General features: G+C 34.6%; 1 protein-coding gene across 2 annotated transcripts in view; it reads left to right on the plus strand.

Moving 5' to 3' along the window:
• LOC106070105 (kielin/chordin-like protein) overlaps positions 1–26,746 on the plus strand; it is a 69,875-nt gene that overhangs the window by 14,302 nt on the left and 28,827 nt on the right. The window contains exons 4-11 of one of the 2 annotated variants that reach the window (XM_056006567.1): positions 1,933–1,965; positions 2,653–2,809; positions 5,159–5,313; positions 5,872–5,922; positions 7,088–7,244; positions 11,787–11,947; positions 16,700–16,847; positions 24,837–24,997. In XM_056006567.1, the coding sequence (XP_055862542.1) occupies positions 1,933–1,965; positions 2,653–2,809; positions 5,159–5,313; positions 5,872–5,922; positions 7,088–7,244; positions 11,787–11,947; positions 16,700–16,847; positions 24,837–24,997 (1,023 nt within the window). The remainder of the gene's footprint in view (positions 1–1,932; positions 1,966–2,652; positions 2,810–5,158; positions 5,314–5,871; positions 5,923–7,087; positions 7,245–11,786; positions 11,948–16,699; positions 16,848–24,836; positions 24,998–26,746) is intronic. The other variant, XM_056006568.1, reaches the window with a different exon arrangement.

Consider the following 26,746-nt stretch of genomic DNA (forward strand, 5'->3'; position numbering starts at 1 on the left):
ACAGGTTGAATACTCCACATCGACCATCACTTGTTGACTATCACACATCAATAATCACACGTTGAATACTCCACATCGACCATCACTTGTTGACTATCACACATCAATAATCACACGTTGAATACTCCACATCGACCATCACTTGTTGACTATCACACATCAATAATCACACGTTGAATACTCCACATCGACCATCACTTGTTGACTATCACACATCAATAATCACACGTTGAATACTCCACATCGACCATCACTTGTTGACTATCACACATCAATAATCACACGTTGAATACTCCACATCGACCATCACTTGTTGACTATCACACATCAATAATCACACGTTGAATACTCCACATCGACCATCACTTGTTGACTATCACACATCAATAATCACAGGTTGAATACTCCACATCGACCATCACTTGTTGACTATCACACATCAATAATCACACGTTGAATACTCCACATCGACCATCACTTGTTGACTATCACACATCAATAATCACACGTTGAATACTCCACATCGACCATCACTTGTTGACTATCACACATCAATAATCACACGTTGAATACTCCACATCGACCATCACTTGTTGACTATCACACATCAATAATCACACGTTGAATACTCCACATCGACCATCACTTGTTGACTATCACACATCAATAATCACACGTTGAATACTCCACATCGACCATCACTTGTTGACTATCACACATCAATAATCACACGTTGAATACTCCACATCGACCATCACTTGTTGACTATCACACATCAATAATCACACGTTGAATACTCCACATCGACCATCACTTGTTGACTATCACACATCAATAATCACACGTTGAATACTCCACATCGACCATCACTTGTTGACTATCACACATCAATAATCACACGTTGAATACTCCACATCGACCATCACTTGTTGACTATCACACATCAATAATCACACGTTGAATACTCCACATCGACCATCACTTGTTGACTATCACACATCAATAATCACACGTTGAATACTCCACATCGACCATCACTTGTTGACTATCACACATCAATAATCACACGTTGAATACTCCACATCGACCATCACTTGTTGACTATCACACATCAATAATCACACGTTGAATACTCCACATCGACCATCACTTGTTGACTATCACACATCAATAATCACACGTTGAATACTCCACATCGACCATCACTTGTTGACTATCACACATCAATAATCACACGTTGAATACTCCACATCGACCATCACTTGTTGACTATCACACATCAATAATCACACGTTGAATACTCCACATCGACCATCACTTGTTGACTATCACACATCAATAATCACACGTTGAATACTCCACATCGACCATCACTTGTTGACTATCACACATCAATAATCACAGGTTGAATACTCCACATCGACCATCACTTGTTGACTATCACACATCAATAATCACACGTTGAATACTCCACATCGACCATCACTTGTTGACTATCACACATCAATAATCACACGTTGAATACTCCACATCGACCATCACTTGTTGACTATCACACATCAATAATCACACGTTGAATACTCCACATCGACCATCACTTGTTGACTATCACACATCAATAATCACACGTTGAATACTCCACATCGACCATCACTTGTTGACTATCACACATTAGATGTTCATTAGAACATTTTTACAATCACACATCGACTGCACACTTTGACAGTCACACCTGGACAACTAAATGTTGACCTTAATGTTAAACGTCTCATGTAGATGATCGTATGTTGACCACAAGACAAAAAAGATTGCATTAAAACCTTTCAAATATCTTAAATACTTTCCTAGTGGAGACTCATGAACTAAGCAGCACACACACACAAACAATTCCTGTCTGAAAAGTTTGTTGCTCATCTATTTGTTTCGTTTCAGTTCACTTCCACGTCTCCAGAACCAGACTGTAGGGTAAGACACTCTATTGTTACTTAACACTAAAAGTATCGAGCTCTCAATTTTCTATTCAAAAAGTCACTCGGATGTGATAAGTAATGGGTGACGGCCTATTTAGAGTTTGACCCGGCTCTCAGTATATTTGTATAGAATGTTTCGCTCAGTTTCACCAAGATTTAAAGCTTAATGTTTAAAAAGAGATTTGCATAACCCACTTCACATATAGGAAAAAACACGATAGAGCCTATCATATATTCCGACATTAAGGATATCAATATTCACCGGCTTCATTTCTGTCTGGAGGGACGTAAAAATGTCGCTCAATGGGTAATGAAAAAAAAAGGAAGGAGAGTGTTTCCTTTACATATTATTTTATATTAATAATAATATAAAGAATATTTCATAAAAGGGAAGTGTTTCCGGTTCTGAGTGATTCAGTGTGCCCCTGGCATTATAAAAACAGTGAAGCACGAGCATTAACAACATCACAATTCACGGGCTAAAATAGGTCAGAGGGAAAATGTTTAAAAACTAAATGCTCTAATTATGATAACCCATTTCGCTTCACCACTAGAAAATGCATTGCAAAAAAAGTATTATTATTAATATTATTATTATCATAATTATCATTATTATTATTATTATTATTATTATTATTATTGTGGTTGTTTCAATTGAAACATTTGATTTTTTTTTTTTTAGAATTCGCCTAAACCAGAAAATGACCCTTGCGCCTACTGTGAGTGTAATTTGATATCCGGCAAATGGAAGTGGGATTGTTACTGGCAAGACTGTATGGTACCACCCTGCTTTGATGCATACAGGCCACCGGGGCAGTGCTGCTCGGTCTGCCTAAATGGTAACCTTGTATTCTATTTTTAGATTCATTTTATTAACTCTCTACAAAGTTAAATTCTAGCTTAATATTTCTACAGGTATTTCATTTCCACTATCTCTATTCCACTATTTCATTCTTACTATCTCTATTCCACTATTTCATTCTTACTATCTCTATTCCACTATTTCATTCTTACTATCTCTATTCCACTATTTCATTCTTACTATCTCTATTCCACTATTTCATTCTTACTATCTCTGTTCCACTATTTCATTCTGACTATCTCTGTTCCACTATTTCATTCTTACTATCTCTATTCCACTATTTCATTCTTACTATCTCTGTTCCACTATTTCATTCTTACTGTCACGTACACTTTGACCGTATATGGTAACAGTTTCGGGTTGTTTGCCGACATAGCTTGACATAGCTGGAAAAAAAACCAAGCATGTAATTAAATGAACTCCATTGGTTCCGAAAGTTAATTGTTGTACATTAGACTGCAATGATTGGTTGGTCTGGGAGCGGCAAGTTGTTGATCACGTGATTACGAGCTGAAACCCGGCGAAGATGCAAAATAGCCTCAGTCTTGTACGGAATGTGGTAGTGTAAACATGTACTAAAGTCTTGTCTCGGAAGTTGTAGTATTAACATCTAACTTGTACGTAACGTGAATTTGAGAATATATATTTTATTTGTATCAAGACTCAGATATACTATTGTGTAGATTCAATTCAAGTACATTTTAACCATTGTAACTATTTGTGAATAGTGTTTTCAAGTTATTAATTAAAGTAATTGTTTTTGGACGAAGAGAAGTTTCTTCATTGAATTTAGAACGTACTTAGATCATATTTGTCAAGTAGTAACTTCTAGACCTAGATGATCCTCTTATCAATTGGCAACATTCTGTATGATTGTATTATCAACATAGATCTGTCTACTTCTATAAGATCATCTTATCGAAAGATCATTTCAAGATCCTCGGCAATCACGATCATTGATGGTGCAATATAGTTCAAGTCTGATTGTGACAGTAGCATCATCTTAGAGTGTGACATCAACACCATTGATGATCGTGACATTTACTATCTCTATTCCACTATTTCATTCTTACTATCTCTGTTCCACTATTTCATTCTTACTATCTCTGTTCCACTATTTCATTCTTACTATCTCTATTCCACTATTTCATTCTTACTATCTCTGCTCCACTATTTCATTCTTACTATCTCTGTTCCACTATTTCATCAAACAGATTTTCATTGAAATGTTAAAGAGTTTCGAGTTATGTGATTGAAAGAAAAGCGTACACAGAAAAAAAAATGTTTGATAAATTTGAATGAATTGAAATCTTTGAACTGACTATCTTTGAACTGACTATCTTACAAGTGGTTGGTACATAGTGGTAAAACGCTTCACTTCGGTTAAAGTTGGGATTTGAGATTTTAAGGCGCCCCTAAGTCCACCCAACTCTAAATTTAACCTGGCATTAATTGGGGAGAAGTAACGGTGGTTGGTTATTATGCTGGCCACATGACACCCTCGTTGACTGTGGGCGACAGAAACAGATGAACTTTTAGTCATCTGCCCTATGCATCGAAAAATCTGAAAGAGGAATATTTTCTATTATTAATTGACCAAAGTTTAGTTTATTGACCAATTTACAACTTATTGAGCAAAGAGTAAAAGTCAAATAAAAGGTTTCCTATCTATATAGACCGTTATATGTTGGAGTGCCAGATAACAACGAGGTGTTACGATGAGATTGTGTGGATTCGACAATGTCTCTGAGATATTATAATGCCAAATCTCTTGTTTAACACTATTTTGATGCCGGACGATACTACTTCAAAGTATACACTCAAAACTGAAATCTTAATTGAAATAAATACAAAGTTTTAATTCTGGAACTTGGAATCAATTTAATAACATCTATCTGTGGCGTTATACGTCTAGAGAGACGAGATCATACACACACACATTACATGACTGTACAACAAATTAGTTGCCTCTAGTCGTCGCTCTCTTTCGAAACACAACATCCAAGTATTTTAATACTAGTTGTGTCCCCTTTCTAGTGACGTCCAAACTGTTTTTTTAGAGCTGATGGAAAAACTTTCATCGTTTTAAATAAACTTGTCAACAACATACAGCCATGACCTTGCGCTGCAGAAATACAATCTAAAAATAAACTTAGTGCAATGTTTGTTTTACATTACGTGTCATAGGTCTACACATTTTTCAATCTTATCTTTTTCTAAAATACACCCTTAAGACATTTTTAAAAAAAGTATATACTCAATACTTGAATGACACAAAGCAAACTATTTATTGAACGCTCGGGTCTAATGTTGTTTCTCCCTGCAGGTCCCAACTGTGGAGTCGATGGAACAATAATCCCCCAGGGGGAATTCCGTGAAGTTAATGGGGAAATGTGTTTTTGTCATCAAGGAGGTTATCGTCAAGATGTGAACTGTCAACCTTCCGGCACTACAATAAAAGAAATAGCTTGGACCACAGAGGTAAAAGGAAATCAAATCTTTATAAGTAACAAGAACAATCTTTGTAAGTCACATAGCATCCAAAACAGAGAACTCGCTCTGTGAACTAGACCATTAGTAGCTGAACAACGAAACTAATAGTAATAAAATATCAATTAAGAAAGTCAAGTTGTCCACACTTAGAAGACAGTATGCATCACAAAACTATTTGGTGTTATTTCTAAAATTGTAGTTTTTTAAAGTAATAAACCATTCAAGCATGTATATATATGAAACTCATTGTTATTTATAATTACTTACATATTTCAAGGGTCGTATCATATATTATGTTATATATATATATTATATCTATATGATGAAACTACATGACCGCTCTACTAGATTCAAACTTTTAACATGTCTCTTTACTTTCTTTCTCTACAATCTCCTCCCGGTTATAATATTCCCATATTGTCTCCCCTATTTCATAATAGCTCTATACCATCGTGTCACTTATTATATTCAATACAATATGTAGAGCTATTTCAAAACTACACACTTGTTGAAGGCATACACAATTGTTCTTTATATCCTCCCTAGGAAACAACAAGAGAAACCACAACCCTAACCACACCAGGTCAGGACTGCAGGGTAAGAGCACTCTACTTGTTCACAGTGTCTAGGCCTGCTGAACGGTTATTAGTTTTACACCCAAGACTTTTGAAGTGCTTCTAGCAATAGAAGAATATGGTTCATCTCAATGAGCATATATTCTTGTGGCTAAAGAGCCCTTGTCTGGAGAAATAGTGTTGCCCCCTTAAATCACTGTTGTGCTAGGTCGTTGACATTTCATTTATAGAAAACAACATATCTGAAATAGGCGAATTGTAGAACTTGAAATAACTAAAATAAACTGCCTTTGTGAAAAAGACTCAATTTTACTTTTATTGCAATGAAAATAAATTGAACCCACCACTTTTTAAACAACTTTCTATCCTTTGAAACAAAAAGTTAAAATACATCAGCATAACAACAACAGATGGCCCTTCAATCAGTCTATTGTCTCAGGTGGAAACTATTGAACTCATATATTTAAAAAAAAGAAGTCATTATAAAAATACTTTAAAACAAAATATTTGAAGACAAACTCAACTAAGGGAGACAATACCTCTTTTATACAACTTATAGAGCGATTATTTTTCTCTTAAACATCCTTTATCATGTGCCCGCGCCCCGAGGAAAGACATCATAGTGAATCTACTTGACTTAAAACTATTTATTGATAGGTCCATAGATCCAGACTCAGAGGACAGTACGCACAATGATCCTAAACAGTAATGTATTAAACTCTTCAAAATAAACATTTCCAAAAGTCTGAATATAAAATCCGGCCTCCACGTGGAAGGCCGACGTATTATCTCTGAGCCATTTAAGTGCTTATAAAAAAAGAAGATTCTATAGTCTATTCTTAGTTGTTGTTTTTGTTCAATTAAGAAAACGGCCGAATTGATTATAATATAACGTTTATCTCAACCAAGCTGAGTACATTTTCTTTATAGAACAAAAAAAAAGGAATTACGAAAAATGGCTCTAGTCTGAATTCATGGCTCGGGCCTCCTTGATGGAAGGCCGGATTTTTAGGTTCCGAACTAGTGAAGTACTTATTAAAGTAGAAAGTTGTATAGTCTAAATAGTCTGTACGGTTTTCAAATACAAATTAAAGTTTAAGTTTTTTTATCGTAATCTGAGACTTAGGATAGGTTTAGGCTACATTGACTTACTTGAATGTTGTATGTAAACAAATGTTTTCCTCCAGTTTACAACCAAGCCAGAAAATGGACCTTGTTTTGATTGCACCTGTGATTTGAACTCTGGCCAATATAAATGGAACTGCTTCTGGTTTGATTGCACCATACCTCCGTGTGTTGACGCCTACAGAGCACCAGGGAAATGTTGTTATGAATGTCCTAATGGTAATTTATTATTTTTAGTTTTCAGACAATATGTTCTTTAAATAACCTTAACACGCCATACTGAAGAGAAATATGGTGACATGATAGTTCACAGTGGCGAGTTATGGTCAAACTGACCTTTAGTCAAGATTCTTACTCAAGAAGGAGGGCGAGTAGAATGGTGACACATATAGTTCTCATAAGCAGTGGCGTCAATAGGAGTGTACAGGGGTGCGGGCTGCACAGGGTGACACATACACCAGGGGTTGACACCCAAGTTAAAAAAATGCACTTTTCAAAAATGCAACCTTTAAAAATAAAATTTACTTTCTTGAATGTCTCTCAGTTTAGTATCAACAATTCAACAGATCCCAAAATTACTAATTTGAATTCTATTTGACGTGTAATTTACCCCGAACAACTCTAAGCAAGCTTAAGACTCTCCCCCGAGCACTTTATGTGATCAGTTGAGTGTCGAACGTAACATTTTTTATTGTTAAATGTTGAGAAACACATAGACGTAGTGCCCTCGCGCGCCTTTTGACACATAGGGCTGCAAGCTTTCTCCACAGAAATCAGTCTTAGGCCATTTTCATAGCCACTTTCCTTCTAAAAAGGTGTGACGCCTTGATTAAACGCAGACGGCCATGTTTTTTGTTTAATTTTTTCGGCTTTCATGTTAAGGCTGACTTTTGTCAACGTGTTTCGTCTTGTCTAATGCTATGTCTCACATATGTCAATGGACGTTCAGTCACCACTTCCCCTAGTCAGCGAATGCCTGTGTGGGAAAAGATTTCTCTATTGGTAACAGTATCTCAGTATGTTATTCGTAGGATCCTTCTCAGCCATCACTGCTCAGCCTCTTTTCAGCCTTCCACGTCTCGAAGCGTAGGCGGGCGTTGGGACAATGATTGTATTGAGTACGTGGATTGTAATCTCCAGACTAATTGTTTGTTTGTTTAGATAGGCCGTACTTTTTAAAGGCGGCTTCTGCTTTCCAATCCGACATGCAACACCATGATATGCAACTTCATTGCTTGTGATAACAGTGCCTAAATAGGTTAACATTTCTCTTTGTTCAAGATCTGTAGGACCAATGTTGATGAGGGCTTTGGGTAACCTGCACCCAATATGCATAACTTTGAGGGCATCTTTATCCGTCATACCCTGTATATTTTTAATTGTATTTCAAAATCCAACTCGGTTTGGTTTACGCCATCGGAACCCGTATTTCTATGACATCGTCGATGGCTACAAGAAAGAGAAATGGGCATAAGATGAACCCTAATCTCATATACGTATTGGTGTAGAAGAGTTCAAAAAACATTTTCAAATGTCAAATGTTACCAATCAATTAATTAGCTTACAGTTTTATTATTCAACATAAAAAAACAAAATAAAAACAACAATATTTCTTTCTTTTTTTTTTTTTGGGGGGGGGGATTATTTTTTTTCTAGGAAGGCGGGGTTGACACTCTAAGGTTGCCGCACTGGGTGACACGGACCCTAATGACGCCGCTGCTCATAAGCATTAAACAGATAGTCTCTGTATTTGCATTATTCAGCAGCTAAATAAATCGAAGAACAACCATCATCTATTTGGTTCTGTTTAGTAAAATAAAAATACAATACAAATATAGGCACATAACAAATCAAATATACATCAATTTGATTTTAGATAGTTATTCAATAAAATAAGTTAGTCCAGGCTCGTATTGAACCTTATCTTCATAGCAATCAATTTTTTGACCTGCGGCTAGCGGGTCTTATATTAATTTACTAGATTTAATTTAGATCTTTATCAAAGTTGCAGAATGTTCCCTTCACATTTTTGTTTATTAGGACAAGAAAAGAAAAGTTGAGTTTGAAAATGGGTTTACCCGTTCAGCCGACTTATTCAGATCTTAGACTATAAAGCAGAATGTAAGGCGTATGGTTTGTTTAAGTGTGTATGTCCCTGATAGAAACAAAACCGAGAATGTTAATAGCTACAATGAACTTTACTTATAACGTTATTATTTCGTTTAAGGGGGCTGCACAATGAGAAAATAGTCTATTTTGCCCAAAAATATCGATTTTTTGTTTTTCTCATAGTCCTTTAGAAAAATGTATGTAGTATGCACATTTTTAGCGGCCCCCGTAAGGGGAAAAAGCCGCTATTAGGTTTGTGCAAAATGTCCGTCTGTCCGTCTGTCCGTCTGTCACACTCAGATCTCGAAAACTAGAAGAGATATGAAAAATATTATTTCATCATTAAATCCGGCTTGAAAAGTTTAGGTGCAACGGCTACTTTTGGTTTTCTAAGAGCAAACCGTTTAATTTATAAAATTAATTATGCAAGCGATTTTTTCATAAAAATACACCAATTCTAAAACAATTACGTAAATGTATGTTATGTTTCAGCAAGAAAATTAAATGTCTAAAAAGCAATGTTCAGTAATCATTTCTAGTAAATTTCTTTTTTTTAAAGCCCTGAACAACCTATTGTCGATATTTTTAAAATTTGTTTAAAGATGAAAATACGGAACAATTTGATATTGATAACCAAATTATAGTGACGCATTGTCAAATAATATAAGTGTAATATTAGTAAATTATGCGATTTCAAACAATCATTAGGCATAATTCAAGTTTTATAAAACAATATCCGGAACATTTTTACACTTAATGAAATATAAGTCAGTATAGAGATTTTGATTTAGCATTAATATGCTATTTACATAAAAAACGGAACAACATATTATTGATAATGTGTTTTTGCAACGTTTAAGCATGGAAATTGAATGTAATATAAATTAGAAGAGCAAACAAACATTTGTTGGGGTTGATTAGTTTTGCACAAAAAAATCCGGAACAATCAATTTTTAGATAATTAAAACTATTGAGATGTTACAGGAGGAAAATTAAAGGGTAAATTAGATTTTCAATTGCTTCTAGAGTTTTAGTCTTTTTTAATCTAATCGTGACGGACAGACCGACCAACAGACAAAACGCACAAAAATAAGCTTCTTTTATTCGGATGGGGGGCACTAAACAAAAAATAAATAAAATCTGATTTTTTAAAAAAGTTAAAGGAATTGGTTTAGCACCTGTTCATGTTGCGACGTTACGCTACTGCACGAAAATCGCTGCATAAAAAGTCCATTTAAAAAAATGTGCGTGATATATTTACATACAAAGTGCATTATAAGCCTTTATAAACAAACAGAAATGTTTTCTTTTTAATTTTAGCAGCTAGTTGACCAGAAAAAACATCTTTAACTATAATTTATATTTGTTGTAAACATTTCCTGTACATTTTTAAAATATATTTGACTTATTGATACTGAAAATACACAAAAATTGTCCATCTTTGTTAGCATATTGTAACATTGCCTCCCTTACATTTACGTGATTGTTTTAGAATTGGTGTATTTTTATGAAAAAATCGCTTGCATAATTAATTTTGTAAATTAAACGGTTTGCTTTTAGAAAATCAAAAGTAGCCGTTGCACCTAAACTTTTCAAGCCGCATTTAATGATGAAATAATATTTTTCATATCTCTTCTAGTTTTCGAGATCTGAGTGTGACAGACGGACAGACGGACATTTTGCACAAACCTAATAGCGGCTTTTTCCCCTTACGGGGGCCGCTAAAAATCTATTTAGTATACTGTTGTAACCCCGCTCCCGCGCTACACTAATGTTGCACATCTGATCACTACTGAACACGACTAGTGAAAGACATATAGAGACAGGAAGAAGGACTGTTGTGAGCCGGCTAAAAGTCATGGGAGTCTGAACAGTCTGGTGCTGAGTGCTGTCCTGTGTGATACTAGGAAACTGTGTGTGAGACCTGGAGCGACACTGGGAAGTGTGTCGGTGGTCTGTTCTGTGTTCTGGTATAAAGTAGGACTCTTAAGAACTTAAGACATATTACTCCCTGTGACTTTATAGAAGACGTCCAAGTCTAACTAGTAACTATTACTATTTGTTGATGCTTATACTAGTTATAATAAATAAATACATCGTTTACTGTTGCCGACCTGTCTTTAGTGCCTGCCTTAGAGAGTTACAACAATACATATAAATTGGACAGAATTTTAAACAACTAATTAGTAGTTTTTCATATAATCGCGTGAATTGCACACCATTGAACGCATCGATAGCACACTGAACTAAAGGAATTTTTTTTTTTTTACGGAATTTTTTTTTCCTTGAGGAATAAGAGATTGTCCCTTTACAAAACAATTAGAGCAATTATATATTCATTATAAGATTATAGTTGGGCCTAGTTCACATCTAACTTCACATTCACTTTCACCTATTCTTTTGACTGTGGACCACTGGGACACGGTACACCACACAAGATCCGTCAACCTTCTTTCTCCATTCTTCCTGTCAATTTTCTTTGATAGAATTTCATTCTGATATTCTTTCTGAAGATATTGAAACCTGCCTTTTTTCCTGCCTGGGTGGACCACTTCGGGGGCCGATTTTAAGTTTTTGTCTTCACACAAAACTGTCTTTGTAACCTTGTTATAATATAATATAGCAGAAATAGTTTCATTTTTTTTATTCCAGGCCCTAATTGTCAGGTAAACGGTGTCATTATCCCAGAGGGAGACGTCCGTGAGACAGACAGTGGAGTCTGTTACTGCCTGCGAGGAGGTTTTCACCAGGAAGTTAACTGTGAACCTCTATCCACTCTGCCACCAACAACAACGCCTTTTGATGGATGCGCAGTATGTATGCTCTAGTCTTGAATTTATATTCAGCCAATTCGAAGACGGATTTTTTTTTCATGCTAGAAAACTGATGACACTGGTCACAAAGACACGATTACTCCATTGGCTTCCTGTGAATGTGAGAATCGACTACAAGGTGGCCACACTTTGTTATCAGTGTATCTATAATAAGGAAATGCCCTTGTACCTTATCGAACTAATCACTTCATTGGTCCCTCAGAGAGCCCTGCGCTCAATGGACACAACGCTTCTAGTGGTGCCACGTTTCTCCCTTATAAGTTTCAATCTGCGTGCTTTTTCTGTACACTGACCAAAGGTTTGAAACTCACTCCCCATTGATCTCAGACAGACAAATGCTACATTCAAGAATAACATTAAGACCTATCTGTTCAAAACTTTTTTACATTAGTTTGTAATTTTAGCTCTCATGTTTATGTTTAAAATGTTATCACAGCGCCTTGAGCCTACATTTTGTTTGTTAACAGCGCTCTATAAATTAAATTACTATTTGTTTTTATTATTATTACCTGATGGTGGTCCTAAAATATATATTTTAATAAGCGTGACCAGTGTGATTAGTGTGAGAGGTGAAACTAATTCGACTGGAGTGATTAGTGAAACTAATTTGACCTAATGATTTTGTAACTGGTGAAACTAATTTGACTGAAGTGATTAGTGTGACTGGTGACTAATTTGATTGGAGTGACGAATATGATTGATGTCTGATTAGTATGACTATTGTGACTGGTGCGGTAAGTGAGATTACTTTGATTTATGTGACTAGATCTAGTATGACTAGAGTAAAAAGTGTGATTTAAGTGATTTTTGTGGTCAGTGTGACTAGTCTGATTATTTTTATTATATTTATTTTATTTATGATGATTAGTCTAGCTAAAGGGGACGCGAACTAATTATTTTTTCGCTACTAGTAAAAGTTAGAGACACACTCATCTACAGTTTATTCATGAAATGTGATCGAACATAAATTGTTGTAAAATTGAGAATGCATTTTAGCATGTTTCAATCTCATAGTGTTTTCTTTGGCCAAAGCACATACCTATATACCTAATGCCAGCTGATGCCATATTTTTTCTTAAAGAAAACAGAAGTCATCACTGACCAATATTTCAATAAACAAAACTGTGAATCTGAAACACAATGAAACGTCAGACTACGAACAGTGAACGTGTCCTTGGCTAAAGAAATAGAATTTTGACAGTAGTATTACAAGTACTGCTATTTTCACCACAAAAATATCTTGTGTTTTGTAGAAATAAAATTAGATAGTAACTATTTGTACATATTTAGAGTTAAGTAATACATTTTATATTTATTTTATTTATTATTAGCGGCCCGGCGAAAGGGGAAAAGACGCTATTAGTTTTGTGTGGCCTATCTGTCCGTCTGTCCTTCCGTCCCGTTTAGATCAAAGAAACTAGAAGAGAAAATGAAAATCGGACATCATGATATTTTCGATCATTCAAAGTTTTGATGCAACGGCTACTTTTTTTCTTTTCCGAAAGTGAACCATCTAAGTTTTTAAATTATATATGCAAGCAGATTTTTCAAAAGATTACACCACTTTTAAATGAAAAACATCAGGGGAGGTAACTTTTTTTTAAAAGGTTATGGAATTCTTCAGTAATGGCTCAAGCTTCATTCATAGATTCGCGCACTGGTAAAAAAAAATTGCCTCTTAGGTCACAAAGGTAAAAGTGTCAATGGATCATTATAAAATATATTTTCCATTTATTAACTAACTCATTGAATAGAATACTAATTCAAATGATGTTTTCAAAAAAGCAATTTTGATAAGAACTTCGTTTTAGTTATAAGTTTCAAAAATAATAAACTACTTTTATAGCGCGCGGTTTTGACATATCCTCTTTATAGGGGTCAACACATATTATAAATGTATTGATAATTTGAATAAAAATGTAATTATTAGGCAACAACTTATCTTCTGACAGCTTAGGGGTGGCTTATGTCTAGTAATTTGAAGATTAAACGTGTAAATTCATACGAGTTCTAATCTAGATATAGTAGATTCTATATCAATATTCTATGACCTAAATCTAATTCTAGATCTAGTTATAGACCTAGACTTAGATCTTGAATCTAGATTTAGATCTAAAACTAGGTCTAGATCTAGCTAGATCTATGTCTAATATGTATGAGAAATGACAATGGAGAAATTAATTTTTATTTGCAAGGGAAAAGTCTTTGTAGCTTAAAGTAGGTTAAGATTTTTTTCATATGTTTCCAATTTATCTAATTTTGTTAGAAGAATAAATCCTTTTTTTTTTGTGTAACATGTTATTAATTTATTAATGTATGGTTAAAGCTAATAATTATTATTTTAAAAGATATAAGTGTACGCTAAATGAATATATGGAGATGCTGTGGCTGAGGGGTAAAGCACTTGGAACCGGAAGTCCCGTGTTTGAATTCTGGTAAGGTCTCTGGGTGGACCACTTCGGGGGCCAATTTTGAGTGTGTGTTTCCACACAAACTGTCTGTGTAACCTTTTTTTATTCTTATTATTTAGGACAATCTATTTATTACATTACAATCTGTTGTTTCTGGAAAAAAAGGGGGGGTCCAAATAGGCATGCACTAGGCCCTCTGCGGACACGTAAGCTGCTATATGTGGATGATATTGTTCTCTGGTCAACCGGGAAGCGAGCTGACCATAATCAGGCAGCACTTTAAGCAGACCTCCATACCATCTCTTTGTATTGTAAGAAATGGCAGATTCAGATAAACGTTGCCAAAACGACCTGGTCCCTGTTCAGCCTAGGAATCGACATTCTTAAGGCTTCTTCGAGCTTAAACTCGGTGAACTGCGACTCAACTGCGAAAACAGGCCCAAATATCTAGGGGTTACCATGGATAGAAAATTGGCAATGCACTTGCACATCCAAGAAGTTGAACAAAAGGCCTCGGAGAAGCTTGGGTTATTAAGAAAGCTGGCTAACACAAAGTGGGGCGCCCGAGCTGACATGCTACGCACACTGTACATAAGGGGTGTCCGCTCGCAAATCGAATACTCACTGCCAGTCCAAGTCAATGCGAGCAAAACTGCCCTCGAATCACTCGACAAAGTACAGGCCCAGGCATTAGGGTTCATAACTGGCACCTTTAGGACGAGCCCAACATGCGCTGCAAAAACAATGTGTAATGTGCCTCCCCTCGGCCTTAGGAGAGAGAGAGGGCGATATTAGTAGTCCTGGAGCACTAAAAAGGAGCGACACAGGGCTCCCCACCCACCTGGTACCAATCCGCAAGATAGGTACCTGACCTCCATGGAGGAGTCTGTCCAGCCCTCCCATAAACCTTACACTAGCGGGACTAGAGGGGGGGCACTAGATGACATATAAACCCGGACATACTTGAAAAGATGGCAAAACATACACTCAAATCGTACCCATCAGATGCCATCTTCTGCCACACAGATGGGTCCGTACTTAAGGACCCCTCCAGAGCAGGGTATGGGGCCTTTATATGTTACCTGAACCTCGAACCAGACAAGCTGCCAGGTGCATGCATGGGCATATCTTGGAAGAGTGTCCTCAGCTCCGACAGCTGCGGGATAGTTTATCTGCAGAGTCACTTGACCTGTATGGGAGCTTAAAGGCACTACGCCTATCAGCAGAGTTTCTTGTCAAGGCTCTACGGCAGGACTAATCCTTCCAGCCTTGCTACCAAATGGAGTTCATCTCAGGCGTTAGTTAAAAGTGATCTGAGGCTAAATTAGCATTTTGTCTGGATATTTAGTAAACAGAAATCTGAATGAATCTTTATACCTGAGAATATTGAGTAACAAACAAAATACAAAAAAAAAAAAATACCAAAAAAAAAAAATACAAAGCTTATTTTAAGTGTATCAATTAGTTTGGATCAGTCATATAAATATTTAGACTAACAATAATAAATCTATGCGATTAGAAATATTTTTTACAAAGGTTTTATCAGCTCACTCTGTCTGTCTGTCTGTCGGTAAAAAGATGGAACACGTTATTTCTCTCACATTGATTCTCGGATCACGTTGAAACTTTGCACAATTCTTCATTCACACATAGACAAGAGATGAATCAATCATAACAAAAAAAAGAAACGATTTTTTTGAAGAGTTTTTTGTTATATATTTTGTTTGTTTCCCATACTTTTGTACAGCGCAATGTCATGCTTTTAGCTTTCTCAATACGATATGATCCTGTCACTTATCTGGACCACTGTAAAAGTGAGGGGGGAGGGGGTAAAGAAAGAACGTAGTAACTGGGTGATCGCTTTTTAAATGTATTTACTTTAAAAAAAATAAATTAACGACCTGAATTCGAACTCTTGGGCCAAAACCTTCTCAGGCTTCTCAAGCCAACATTGTTACCACTTTGCTAGCGAAGACGGTATGAACATGGAAGATTGTATAATTATATATTGTTTATATTTCACGTTTGTGTTCGACAATCTATGAAAGGGACTAATTCGTTTTATACCACCATTTCAGTCAAGTACCATTTCTTTCCATAGTTCGAGATACCAAACAAATAGTTAATTACCAAAAGTTAATTCTTAACTTTTCAGGTGAAAAAAAAATAATTGCGGAAAAATTTCAGCTTTATCCGAGATTGGGTGAGAGAGAAACAACGTGTACAAACTTTTGACCAGACAAACAGACAGACAGACTGAGTTGATATAAGCTTTGTATAAAGACAACTGAATACATTACATCTCTTCTCTCTTTGACAGGAGGAATTGAAACCCACGGATAAATGTTCTTTCTGTGAATGCAACAGCTGGTCAGGCACCAGAGAATGGCTATGTATTCACGCAACGTGCGCGGAGCCCCCTTGTGTTGACGCTGTATATGATGAGTGCTGTCCACGCTGTCCTAATGGTAGGTGTAGGTGGTACGGACCTTTAGAATGCCCGGAAGGTAGCTAGAGACTTATAGAGTGATTTTTTTCTCTCATCCAAATATGAGTAATGGAGACATTGTAGTGTCACAAGTGTAAATTTTTTTATTTTTTACAAACTTTAAATCGCTCTGTCTGTCTGCGCATAATATTATACTCGTTAATTATCCAACACCCAATCTCAGATCAAGTTGAAACTTTACTCGATTTTTTATTGTACATTACAAAACATAAATCAATAATAATACAAAATTAGAAAGAGAGTTTGTGTTATCACACAAACTCAAAGACGGCCCACATGGAATTCACCAATGGACCAAGAATATTCAAGCTATAGTCTTGTTTTGATCGTTTAAAGTAGTAAAATTTTAAAAGTCATTTGGTTTTATTTTTCACATAAAATGCAAACAGTGCATTACGTCTCCTTTGTTATGACTCTTCTAACTTCTGGAATAAGTAGACTAGCGCTAGCCTAAGATCAGCATGGAAACCTCCCGATATAGTGTCGTGGCACCTGGTGCGGTAGCTCAGGGTGTCACCCCTCTCCCATCAACTTTCTTCAAATATGTTCCAATAACTATAGCTAGTTAGTTCTTCTACTGGAACAAATACAGTGAGCTGATTACCTTCTTTTATTAATTTGTACTCAAATGTAAAATGAGTGTTATTTTAAATCACAGTTAATGATATTTATTCAAATGTTATTGCAAATTTTACAATGATATTTAATTAAAATTAGAAATAGACTAAACATCATTTGAACAGGTTTCCTTTGTTATACTTTAAGACAGAAATGGTATAACGTTGTGCATTGTTATTTAAACTTAAACTACCATCTAGATGTGTCTAGTGTCATGTTTGGGCATATATTTGACGTGTAATTTACCCCGAACAACTCTAAGCAAGCTTAAGACTCTCCCCCGAGCACCTTATGTGATCAGTTGAGTGTCGAACGTAACATTTTTTATTGTTAAATGTTTAGAAACACATAGACGTAAGGCCCTCGCGCGCCATATGACACATAGGGCTGCAAGCTTTCTCCACAGAAATCAGTCTTAGGCCATTTTCATAGCCACTTTCCTTCTAAAAAGGTGTGACGCCTTGATTAAACGCAGACGGCCATGTTTTTTGTTTAATTTTTTCGGCTTTCATGTTAAGTCTGACTTTGGTCAACGTGTTTCGTCTTGTCTAACGCTATGTCTCACAAATGTCAATGGACGTTCAGTCACCACTTCCCCTAGTCAGCGAATGCAGGTGTGGGAAAAGATTTCTCTATTGGTAACAGTATCTCAGTATGTTATTCGTAGGATCCTTCTCAGCCATCACTGCTCAGCCTCTTTTCAGCCTTCCACGTCTCAAAGCGTAGGCGGGCGTTGGGACAATGATCGTATTGAGTACGTGGATTGTAATCTCCAGACTAATTGTATGTTTGTTTAGATAGGCCGTACTTTTTAAAGGCGGCTTCTGCTTTCCAATCCGACATGCAACACCATGATATGCAACTTCATTGCTTGTAATAACACTGTCTAAATAGGTTAACATTTCTCATTGTTCAAGATCTGTAGGACCAATGTTGATGGGGGCTTTGGGTAACCTGCACCCAATATGCATAACTTTGAGGGCATCTTTATCCGTCATACCCTGTATGCATTTAATTGTATTTCAAAATCCAACTCGGTTTGGTTTACGCCATTGGAACCCGTATTTCTATGACATCGTCGATGGCTACAAGAAAAAGAAATGGGCATAAAATGAACCCTAATCTCATATACGTATTGGTGTTGAAGAGTTCAAAAACCATTTTCGAATGTTAAATGTTACCAACCAATTAATTAGCTTACAGTTTTATTATTCAACATAAAGAAACAAAGTAAAAACAACAATAGTTCTTTCTTTTGAGGGGGGGGGGAATTATTTTTTCCTAGGAAGGCGGGGTTGACATTCTAAGGTTACCGCACTGGGTGACACCGACCCTAATGACGCCGCTGCTCATAAGCATTAAACAGATAGTCTCTGTATTTGCATTATTCAGCAGCTAAATAAATCGAAGAACAACCATCATCTATTTGGTTTTGTTTAGTAAAATAAAAATACAATACAAATATAGGCACATAACAAATCAAATATACATCAATTTGATTTTAGATAGTTATTCAATAAAATAAATTAGTCCAGGCTCCTATTGAACCTTACCTTCATAGCAATCAATTTTTTGACCTGCGGCTAGCGGGTCTTAAATTAATTGACTAGATTTACTTTAGATCTTTATCAAACTTGCAGAATGTTCCCTTCACATTTTTGTTTATTATGACAAGAAAAGAAAAGTTGAGTTTGAAAATGGGTTTACCCGTTCAGCCGACTTATTCCTATCTTATACTATAAAGCAGAATGTAAGGCGTATGGTTTGTTTAAGTGTGTATGTCCCTGATAGAAACAAAACCGAGAATGTTAATAGCTACAATGAACTTTACTTATAACATTATTATTTCGTTTAAGGGGGCTGCACAATGAGAAAATAGTCTATTTTGCCCAAAATATCGATTTTTTGTTTTTCTCATAGTCCTTTAGAAAAATGTATATAGTACGCGGTGACAGGTCATTTCATTCCCGGTCACTTCATCCCCGGTCACTTCATCCCCGGTCTTTTCATCCCTGGTCACTTCATCCCCGGTCATTTCATCCCCTGTCATTTCATCCCCTGGTCATTTCATCCCCGGTCTTTTCATCCCCTGATATTTTCATCATCTGATCATTTTTATCTAACAAATTTTAATTTTACATGATTTATATTTCCTAAAGCCATGTTGGTATGGTGTGAGGACATTATGTTTGTCTAAGTGGTTTATGATGTTGCTACATATTATGTGTTCTAGGATGTTACATGTGATGCTAGTAAGTGATACTGGTCTGTAGTTCCCTGGGTCAGATTTTTCTCCTTTTTAAAATAGGGGGGTGACATTAGCTTCTTTACAGTCCTTTGGTACTCTGCCCTGGTTAAGTGAAGCCTGAAAGAGTATTTTGAACACTGGGGCTAGCTCATTGCTTAGTTCTTTGAGTAATCTAGCTGGAATACCATCAGGTCCAGAAGCTTTATTTGGTTTGGTGTTGGCTAATAGATTTTGAATTCCATTTTCTTGTACTACTATATCTTCTATGTTGTCTACTTGGTTCAAATTAAGTAATATGTCTTTGTCTCCTGTGGCTTAGAATCCTGATGCAAAGTTTTTGTTTAGGATGTTTGCTTTAGTTTCATTATCATTATGTATTATGTTATGTTCATCTTTTAATGGCGCTATGCCTGTTGTTTCCATTTTCTTAGACTTAATGTATGACCATACGTTTTTGTTGTTATCTTTAGATATAACATTGTTTATGTATTCACTGTGCAGCTGTCTGCTTACTTTTTGGGTTAAGTGTTTAATTTTTATATACTTTTTGTAAACTCTTTCTGCATTAGTTTCTTTGAATTTTCTATATAGGCTTTCCTTCTGTTTGCAAAGCTTCTTTAGTCTATTGTTAAACCAGCATTTATTTATTTTGTTTGATGTATATGTAGTTGGTATATGATTTTCTATAATGCTTTTAAGATGGTTTTTAATGAAATTTTAGAGGTCATCGACTGGTTGGTTAATGTCTTTTTCTAATAAGAATGTTTGTTGAAAGTTTAATGCAGCTTGGTGTAGTTGTGTTAGGTTACATTTATTCCAGAGTAAGATAATTTTTCTTTTGGGTTTTGTATTGGCTACTGCTTTTATCTGACTTTGTATTTTTATGATGTCATGGTCTGATAGACCAGGGATAATATCATAATCAACTACTAATCCAGGTCTGTTGGTTAAGAAGAGATCTAATGTGTTGTTTAATCTAGTTGGCTTTTTAATGATTTGATCTAAACTTAGGTTGTGTAAAGTTTCTATGAAATGCTCATTTATGTCCTTAAGGTTTTGGTGTTTATCTATGGTTAGTGTTTTCCAATTTATATCAGGTAGGTAGAAATCACCCATAATCCAAAAAACTGCATTTTTATTTGTCTCTTTAAGTGTAGTAATCTGATTACATAGTTCCTGCATGTATTCTAAACTAGAATTTGATGGTCTGTAAATGCTGCCTATTATTAGGGATGTTGAGGTGGTGTATTAATTTTACAAAATGTTGATTCTATATTTTTTGAGTTAGGTAAGGTAATTTCTTCTGCTATAAGAGTGTTTTTTATTGCTAAAAGAACTCCTCCATGATTATCAGCCCTATCTTTTCTAAACATTTCATAATAGGGTTTGTTGCTGAACATAAAAATTATATATGTGTCAGACGCAAATAGCCCAATTTTCAGTAAAAGAAATTACAAAAGTCATTTCTCTATAGAAGAAAGTACGAAGGCTATATAAAATACAACCACAGACCTATATATACTACAATAAATATAGGTTTTTGATTGCTAGTTACGATTTATTTAGGTAGGTGCTGTTTTACTATTACATACCAAGTATTAGAGTTTAGAAAAACCCAGGTTTGTTTATTGTGCAACGCTATTATCTAACACCTCATATCATCTCTCCATTAGTATATTTAGATCTATAATCTAATTCTAGTCTAGATCTATATATAAAAATCGAATAGATCTAGTAATAATATACATTCTATCTTGAGACTAGTTTGCCGAGTCTAGCCTCAGTTTTTATTAGAAAAAAGTCTAGATATTAATAAAGAATAAAATTTTTTAATTATTAGATTTTTTTTATTAGATATAGACATAAGACATTGATCTAATAATACTGTAATACGTTTACTATACTCTATACTTAATCTACTAAACTAGAGATGTATCTATAGATCTATCTATAATCTAGTCAATCTAGATCTATACAATATTCATTATAATACTTCTACTTATAATGACTTATTTAATAAGTTAGTACTTAGACTTAGATCTATTATAGTTTATTAATAGATTTACTTTTCTATGCCTAGACCTAAAAATAAAATTGCGAATGATGTCTATAATGACTGATTTATTTATTTTTTATAATAATAGGCCTACTAAATCTAGGTCTAGACTCTACTTAAATCTAGTCTAAAATAATGACTGTCTAAGACTCTAGATGATTTAGAAGTTCACATAGTGGTGTTTTTAATAATTCGGCATGTCGGCTGAAAGTATATAAAGTCCTTTTTTTTTTGTAAAAATAAAAAAGAGGCTCCGGTACTCAGTGATAGACTGCCTATTATAACTTTCAACTAATAATAAATTAACAATTAACGTTGAATTACAAGAAAAGTAATAATTTTTCCCGACATTGAAAAAAGGTGCCGGTACCCCGTACCGGTGCGTACCGTCACAAAAATATATGTATATCTCAATCTTCTTTCATTTAATTTTTTTGCGGGGTTATTGCTACTTAATACATTGATACCGGATCGATTTAAATAGTGCCTAAGTATACAAGCAGGATTTCGAGCATTGGATACATTTATTTTTTAAGTACAAAGTTTTATGGAAGAGGCAATATATTAGTTGTTTGAAGTTTGTAACTTCTTAAATTCAGGCTAAAAATATCGAAGCCTACATTTTTACACTCATTTCTAAACAATTAGAAAAGATGGACTGACTCATAGTGTAGCTTGTGTACATTTGCAAAAACACAAACTCTCTTTGTAATCTTATCAGTTAGACTTTCAAAACTATTAAAAGAAAAACTTAGTGATTATTTTTACTGTATAATTCTATTATTATTCCTTTTTAGAATTAGGATATAAACAAAAATTTACCATATGACTTTATCTAACAAAAAAAAAATTAAACTTACGTCTATTTATGCTGTTATTTATAGTTACCTAGTAATATAAAATATATTGAGCTAACACGTACATTCATCATAATATTATAATATTATAAACATAGCATTATTTAGGACCAATATTTTACAAAGGCTGCTTGGAGAAATCAGGTATACCAATTAGGAGAAAAACGACCCCTTTATTCAAGAAAAATTTAAGAAACTAGAACAGACACAAAATAAACAGTGACATTCATAACAAAATAATATTCAAAATTGAATAGAATAACACCTTTTTAAGAAATCATTTAAAGTTTAAAATCACTACAATTTTTTTCAACAATTATTTTGTGTATGAAATTTTGTATCGGGTACATGAAATAAGCTAGTCCTAAAAAAACGACACAGATCTTGGTTAAAATACTCATCACATAAAGTACTGTAAATGTGTTGTTTCACGTGCTAGTTTCAGGTCTTTTCTTTTTATAGCCTCTATCGAGTTATATCCCAACTACCCGTATTTTTGTGCAGAATTTTTTTCTCTATCAGGTACACTTAAAATTATAGCATAATAATGTCAGTTTAATTTAAAAAGAGAACTGAAAAATACAAAGATATATAGGGAAAAAAGCGACTTCCGGCCCAATACTTTTTAATCAAAGAAACGAAACGGACTAGTCCAACAAACCCTATTACTATTGAAAATTTCTGCATTATAAACTTTAGGATGTAGCCAAGTTTCTGTTGGTGCAATTATGTCTGGTTTCTCACATTCTAATAAAATTTCTAAGTCTGCTGTGTTGTTCCTAAAGCTTTGAAAATTTATTACTAAGGTTTTAAGGTATTTTGGTATTACTTCTTTAGTAGGTTTGTTTAGTGAGGCTGTTGTATTAGAAAATATAATATAATATAATATAATATAATATAATATAATATAATATTAATATAATATAATATAATATAATATAATATAATATAATATAATATAATATAATATAATATAATATAATATAATATAATATAATATAATATAATATACCGGTAATATAATATAATATAATACGAAGACGATTGATGTGACTAGGAAATCGACGATGATTAAAGAATGAGACTTGGTGCCTGAGTTGCATATCGCTTGACTGCCAAACCTATTTGGAGTTTGAATTTTGGTATTTTAAGGGCGCTCTAACGGGTATCTAACATTAGTTTGGAGAAAAATAAAGGCGGTTGGTCGTTGTGCTGACCACTTTCAACGAACGTAAACATGGGCCACATAAACAAATATGGAAAGGTCTGAAAGTGTAGAACACTTCTTTTAGCGGCCCCCGAAAGGAGAAAGACGCTATTAGTTTTGTGTGGAATGTCTGTCCTTCTGTCCGTCCGTCCAGTTTAGATCTCGTAAACTAGAAAAGATAGTGAAAATCCGACATCATAATATTTTAGAACATTCAAAGTCCCGATGCAACGGCTACTTTTTTCTTTTCTGAAAGCGAAAAATCTAATTTTTAAATCACTTATGCAAGCAGTTTTTTCATAAAAATACACCACTTTTACAACTATTCACTATTAATAGTAACAAACACGGGAGTCTCTTTAGTAGAGAAGATGACTATTTACCATATTTTTAACACATTTATGCAAACGGTTTTAGATTTTTTGTCCAAAAATATTTTTTTTTTTACATTTCTATTCTAATTTTAGTAAGTTCTGCTATACTAATTACTACATTTACACAAAAGATGTTTACTTTTTTTTTAAGAGAAAAATCTATTTAGCATGCATATAAGTTGGACATAATTTAAAACAACAATTAATAAGTTGTTTTTCATATAATCGCGTGAACTGGACACGATCAAATTCATCGATAGCACACTGAACTAAAGGATTTTTTATTCTTTTTACGGAATTTTTTTTTCCTTGAGGAATAAGAGATTGTCCCTTTACAAAACAATTAGATCTATTAGATATTCATTATAAGATATTAGTTAGGCCAGGTTCACATCTAACTTCACATTCACTTTCACCTATCCTTTGGTCTGTGGACCACTGGGGCACGGAACACCACACAAGATCCGTCAACCTTCTTTCTCCATTCTTTTCTGTCATTTGTCTTTGATATAATTTCATTCTAATATTCTTTATGAAAATATTGACACCTGCTTTTTTAGTGGTATGTTTCTTTTTTTTATATTCTAGGCCCCAACTGTCAGGTAAATGGTGTCATTATCCCAGAGGGAGACGTCCGTGAGACAGACAGTGGAGTCTGTTACTGCCTGCGAGGAGGTTTTCACCAGGAAGTTAACTGTGAACCTCTATCCACTCTGCCACCAACAACAACGCCTTTTGATGGATGCGCAGTATGTATGCTCTAGTCTTGAATTTATATTCAGCCAATCCGAAGACGGATTTTTTTTTCATGCTAGAAAACTGTTGACACTGGTCACAAAGACACGATTACTTGCGCACACTCCATTGGCTTCCTGTGAATGTGAGAATCGACTACAAGGTGGAAAAACTTTGTTATCGGTGTATCTATAATAAGGAAATGCCCTTGTACCTTATCACACTAATCACTTCATTGGTCCCACATAGAGCCCTGCGCTTAATGGACTCACTCACCATTGATCTCAGACAGACAAATGCTACATTCAAGACAAACATAAAGACCTATCTGTTCAAAACTTTTTAAGATTAGTTTGTAATTTTAGCTCTCATGTTAATGTTTGAAATGTTATCACAGCGCCTTGAGCCTACATTTTGTTTGTTAACAGCGCTCTATAAATTAAATTACTATTTGTTTTTATTATTATTACCTGATAGTGGTCCTAAAATATATATTTTAATAAGCGTGACCATTGTGATTAGTGTGACAGGTGAAACTACTCGACTGGAGTGATTAGTGTGATTAGTGAAACTAATTTGACCTAATGATTAGTGTGACTGGTGAAGCTAATTTGATTGGAGTGACGAATATGATTGATGTCTGATTAGTAATAATAGACTAAAGAAGCTATGTAAACAGAAGGAAAACCTATATAGAAAATTTAAAGAAACTAATGCAGAAAGAGTTTACAAAAAGTTTATAAAAATTAAACACTTAATCCAAAAAGTAAGCAGACAGCTGCAGAGTGAATACATAAACAATGTAATATCTAAAGATAACAACAAAAACCTATGGTCATACATTAAGTCTAAGAAAATGGAAACAACAGGCATAGCGCCTTTAAAAGATATACATAACATAATACATAATGATAATGAAACTAAAGCAAACATCCTAAACAAATACTTTGCATCAGCATTCTCAGCCCCAGGAGACAAAGACATATTAATGAATTTGAACCAAGTAGACAACATAGAAGATATAGTAGTACAAGAAAATGGAATTCAAAAAAATATTAGCCAACACCAAACCAAATAAAGCTTCTGGACCTGATGGTATTCCAGCTAGATTACTCAAAGAACTAAGTAATGAGCTAGCCCCAGTGTTCAAAATACTCTTTCAGGCTTCACTTAACCAGGGCAGAGTACCAAAGGACTGGAAAGAAGCTAATGTCACCCCCCTATTTAAAAAAGGAGAAAAATCTGACCCAGGAAACTACAGACCAGTATTACTTACCAGCATCACATGTAAAATCCTAGAACACATAATATGTAGCAACATCATAAACCACTTAGACAAACATAATGTCCTCACACCATACCAACATGGCTTTAGGAAATATAGATCATGTGAAACACAACTAATAGGACTAATTGATGATTTTTCAAAAGGTTTAGATAATAGTGAACAAATAGATGCTATCTTACTAGATTTTTCTATGGCTTTTGACAAAGTTCACCACCATAGTTTGCTTAAAAAATTAAAATATTTCGGTATTAATGGTCCACTGCATCAGTGGATTAAAGACTTTCTGATAGGGAGAGAACAAACTGTAATAATAAATGGCTCTAAATCACCACCGATAACAGTAAACTCAGGTGTACCTCAAGGAACAGTCTTGGGTCCACTACTATTTTTAATTTACATAAAAGATTTACCAAATTGCATTACTTCAGGAACAAAAGTCAGATTATTTGCAGACGATTGTATAATATATAGAACA

This window comes from Biomphalaria glabrata, chromosome 12 (genome assembly GCF_947242115.1).
Source record: "Biomphalaria glabrata chromosome 12, xgBioGlab47.1, whole genome shotgun sequence".
Classification (NCBI taxonomy): domain Eukaryota; kingdom Metazoa; phylum Mollusca; class Gastropoda; family Planorbidae; genus Biomphalaria; species Biomphalaria glabrata.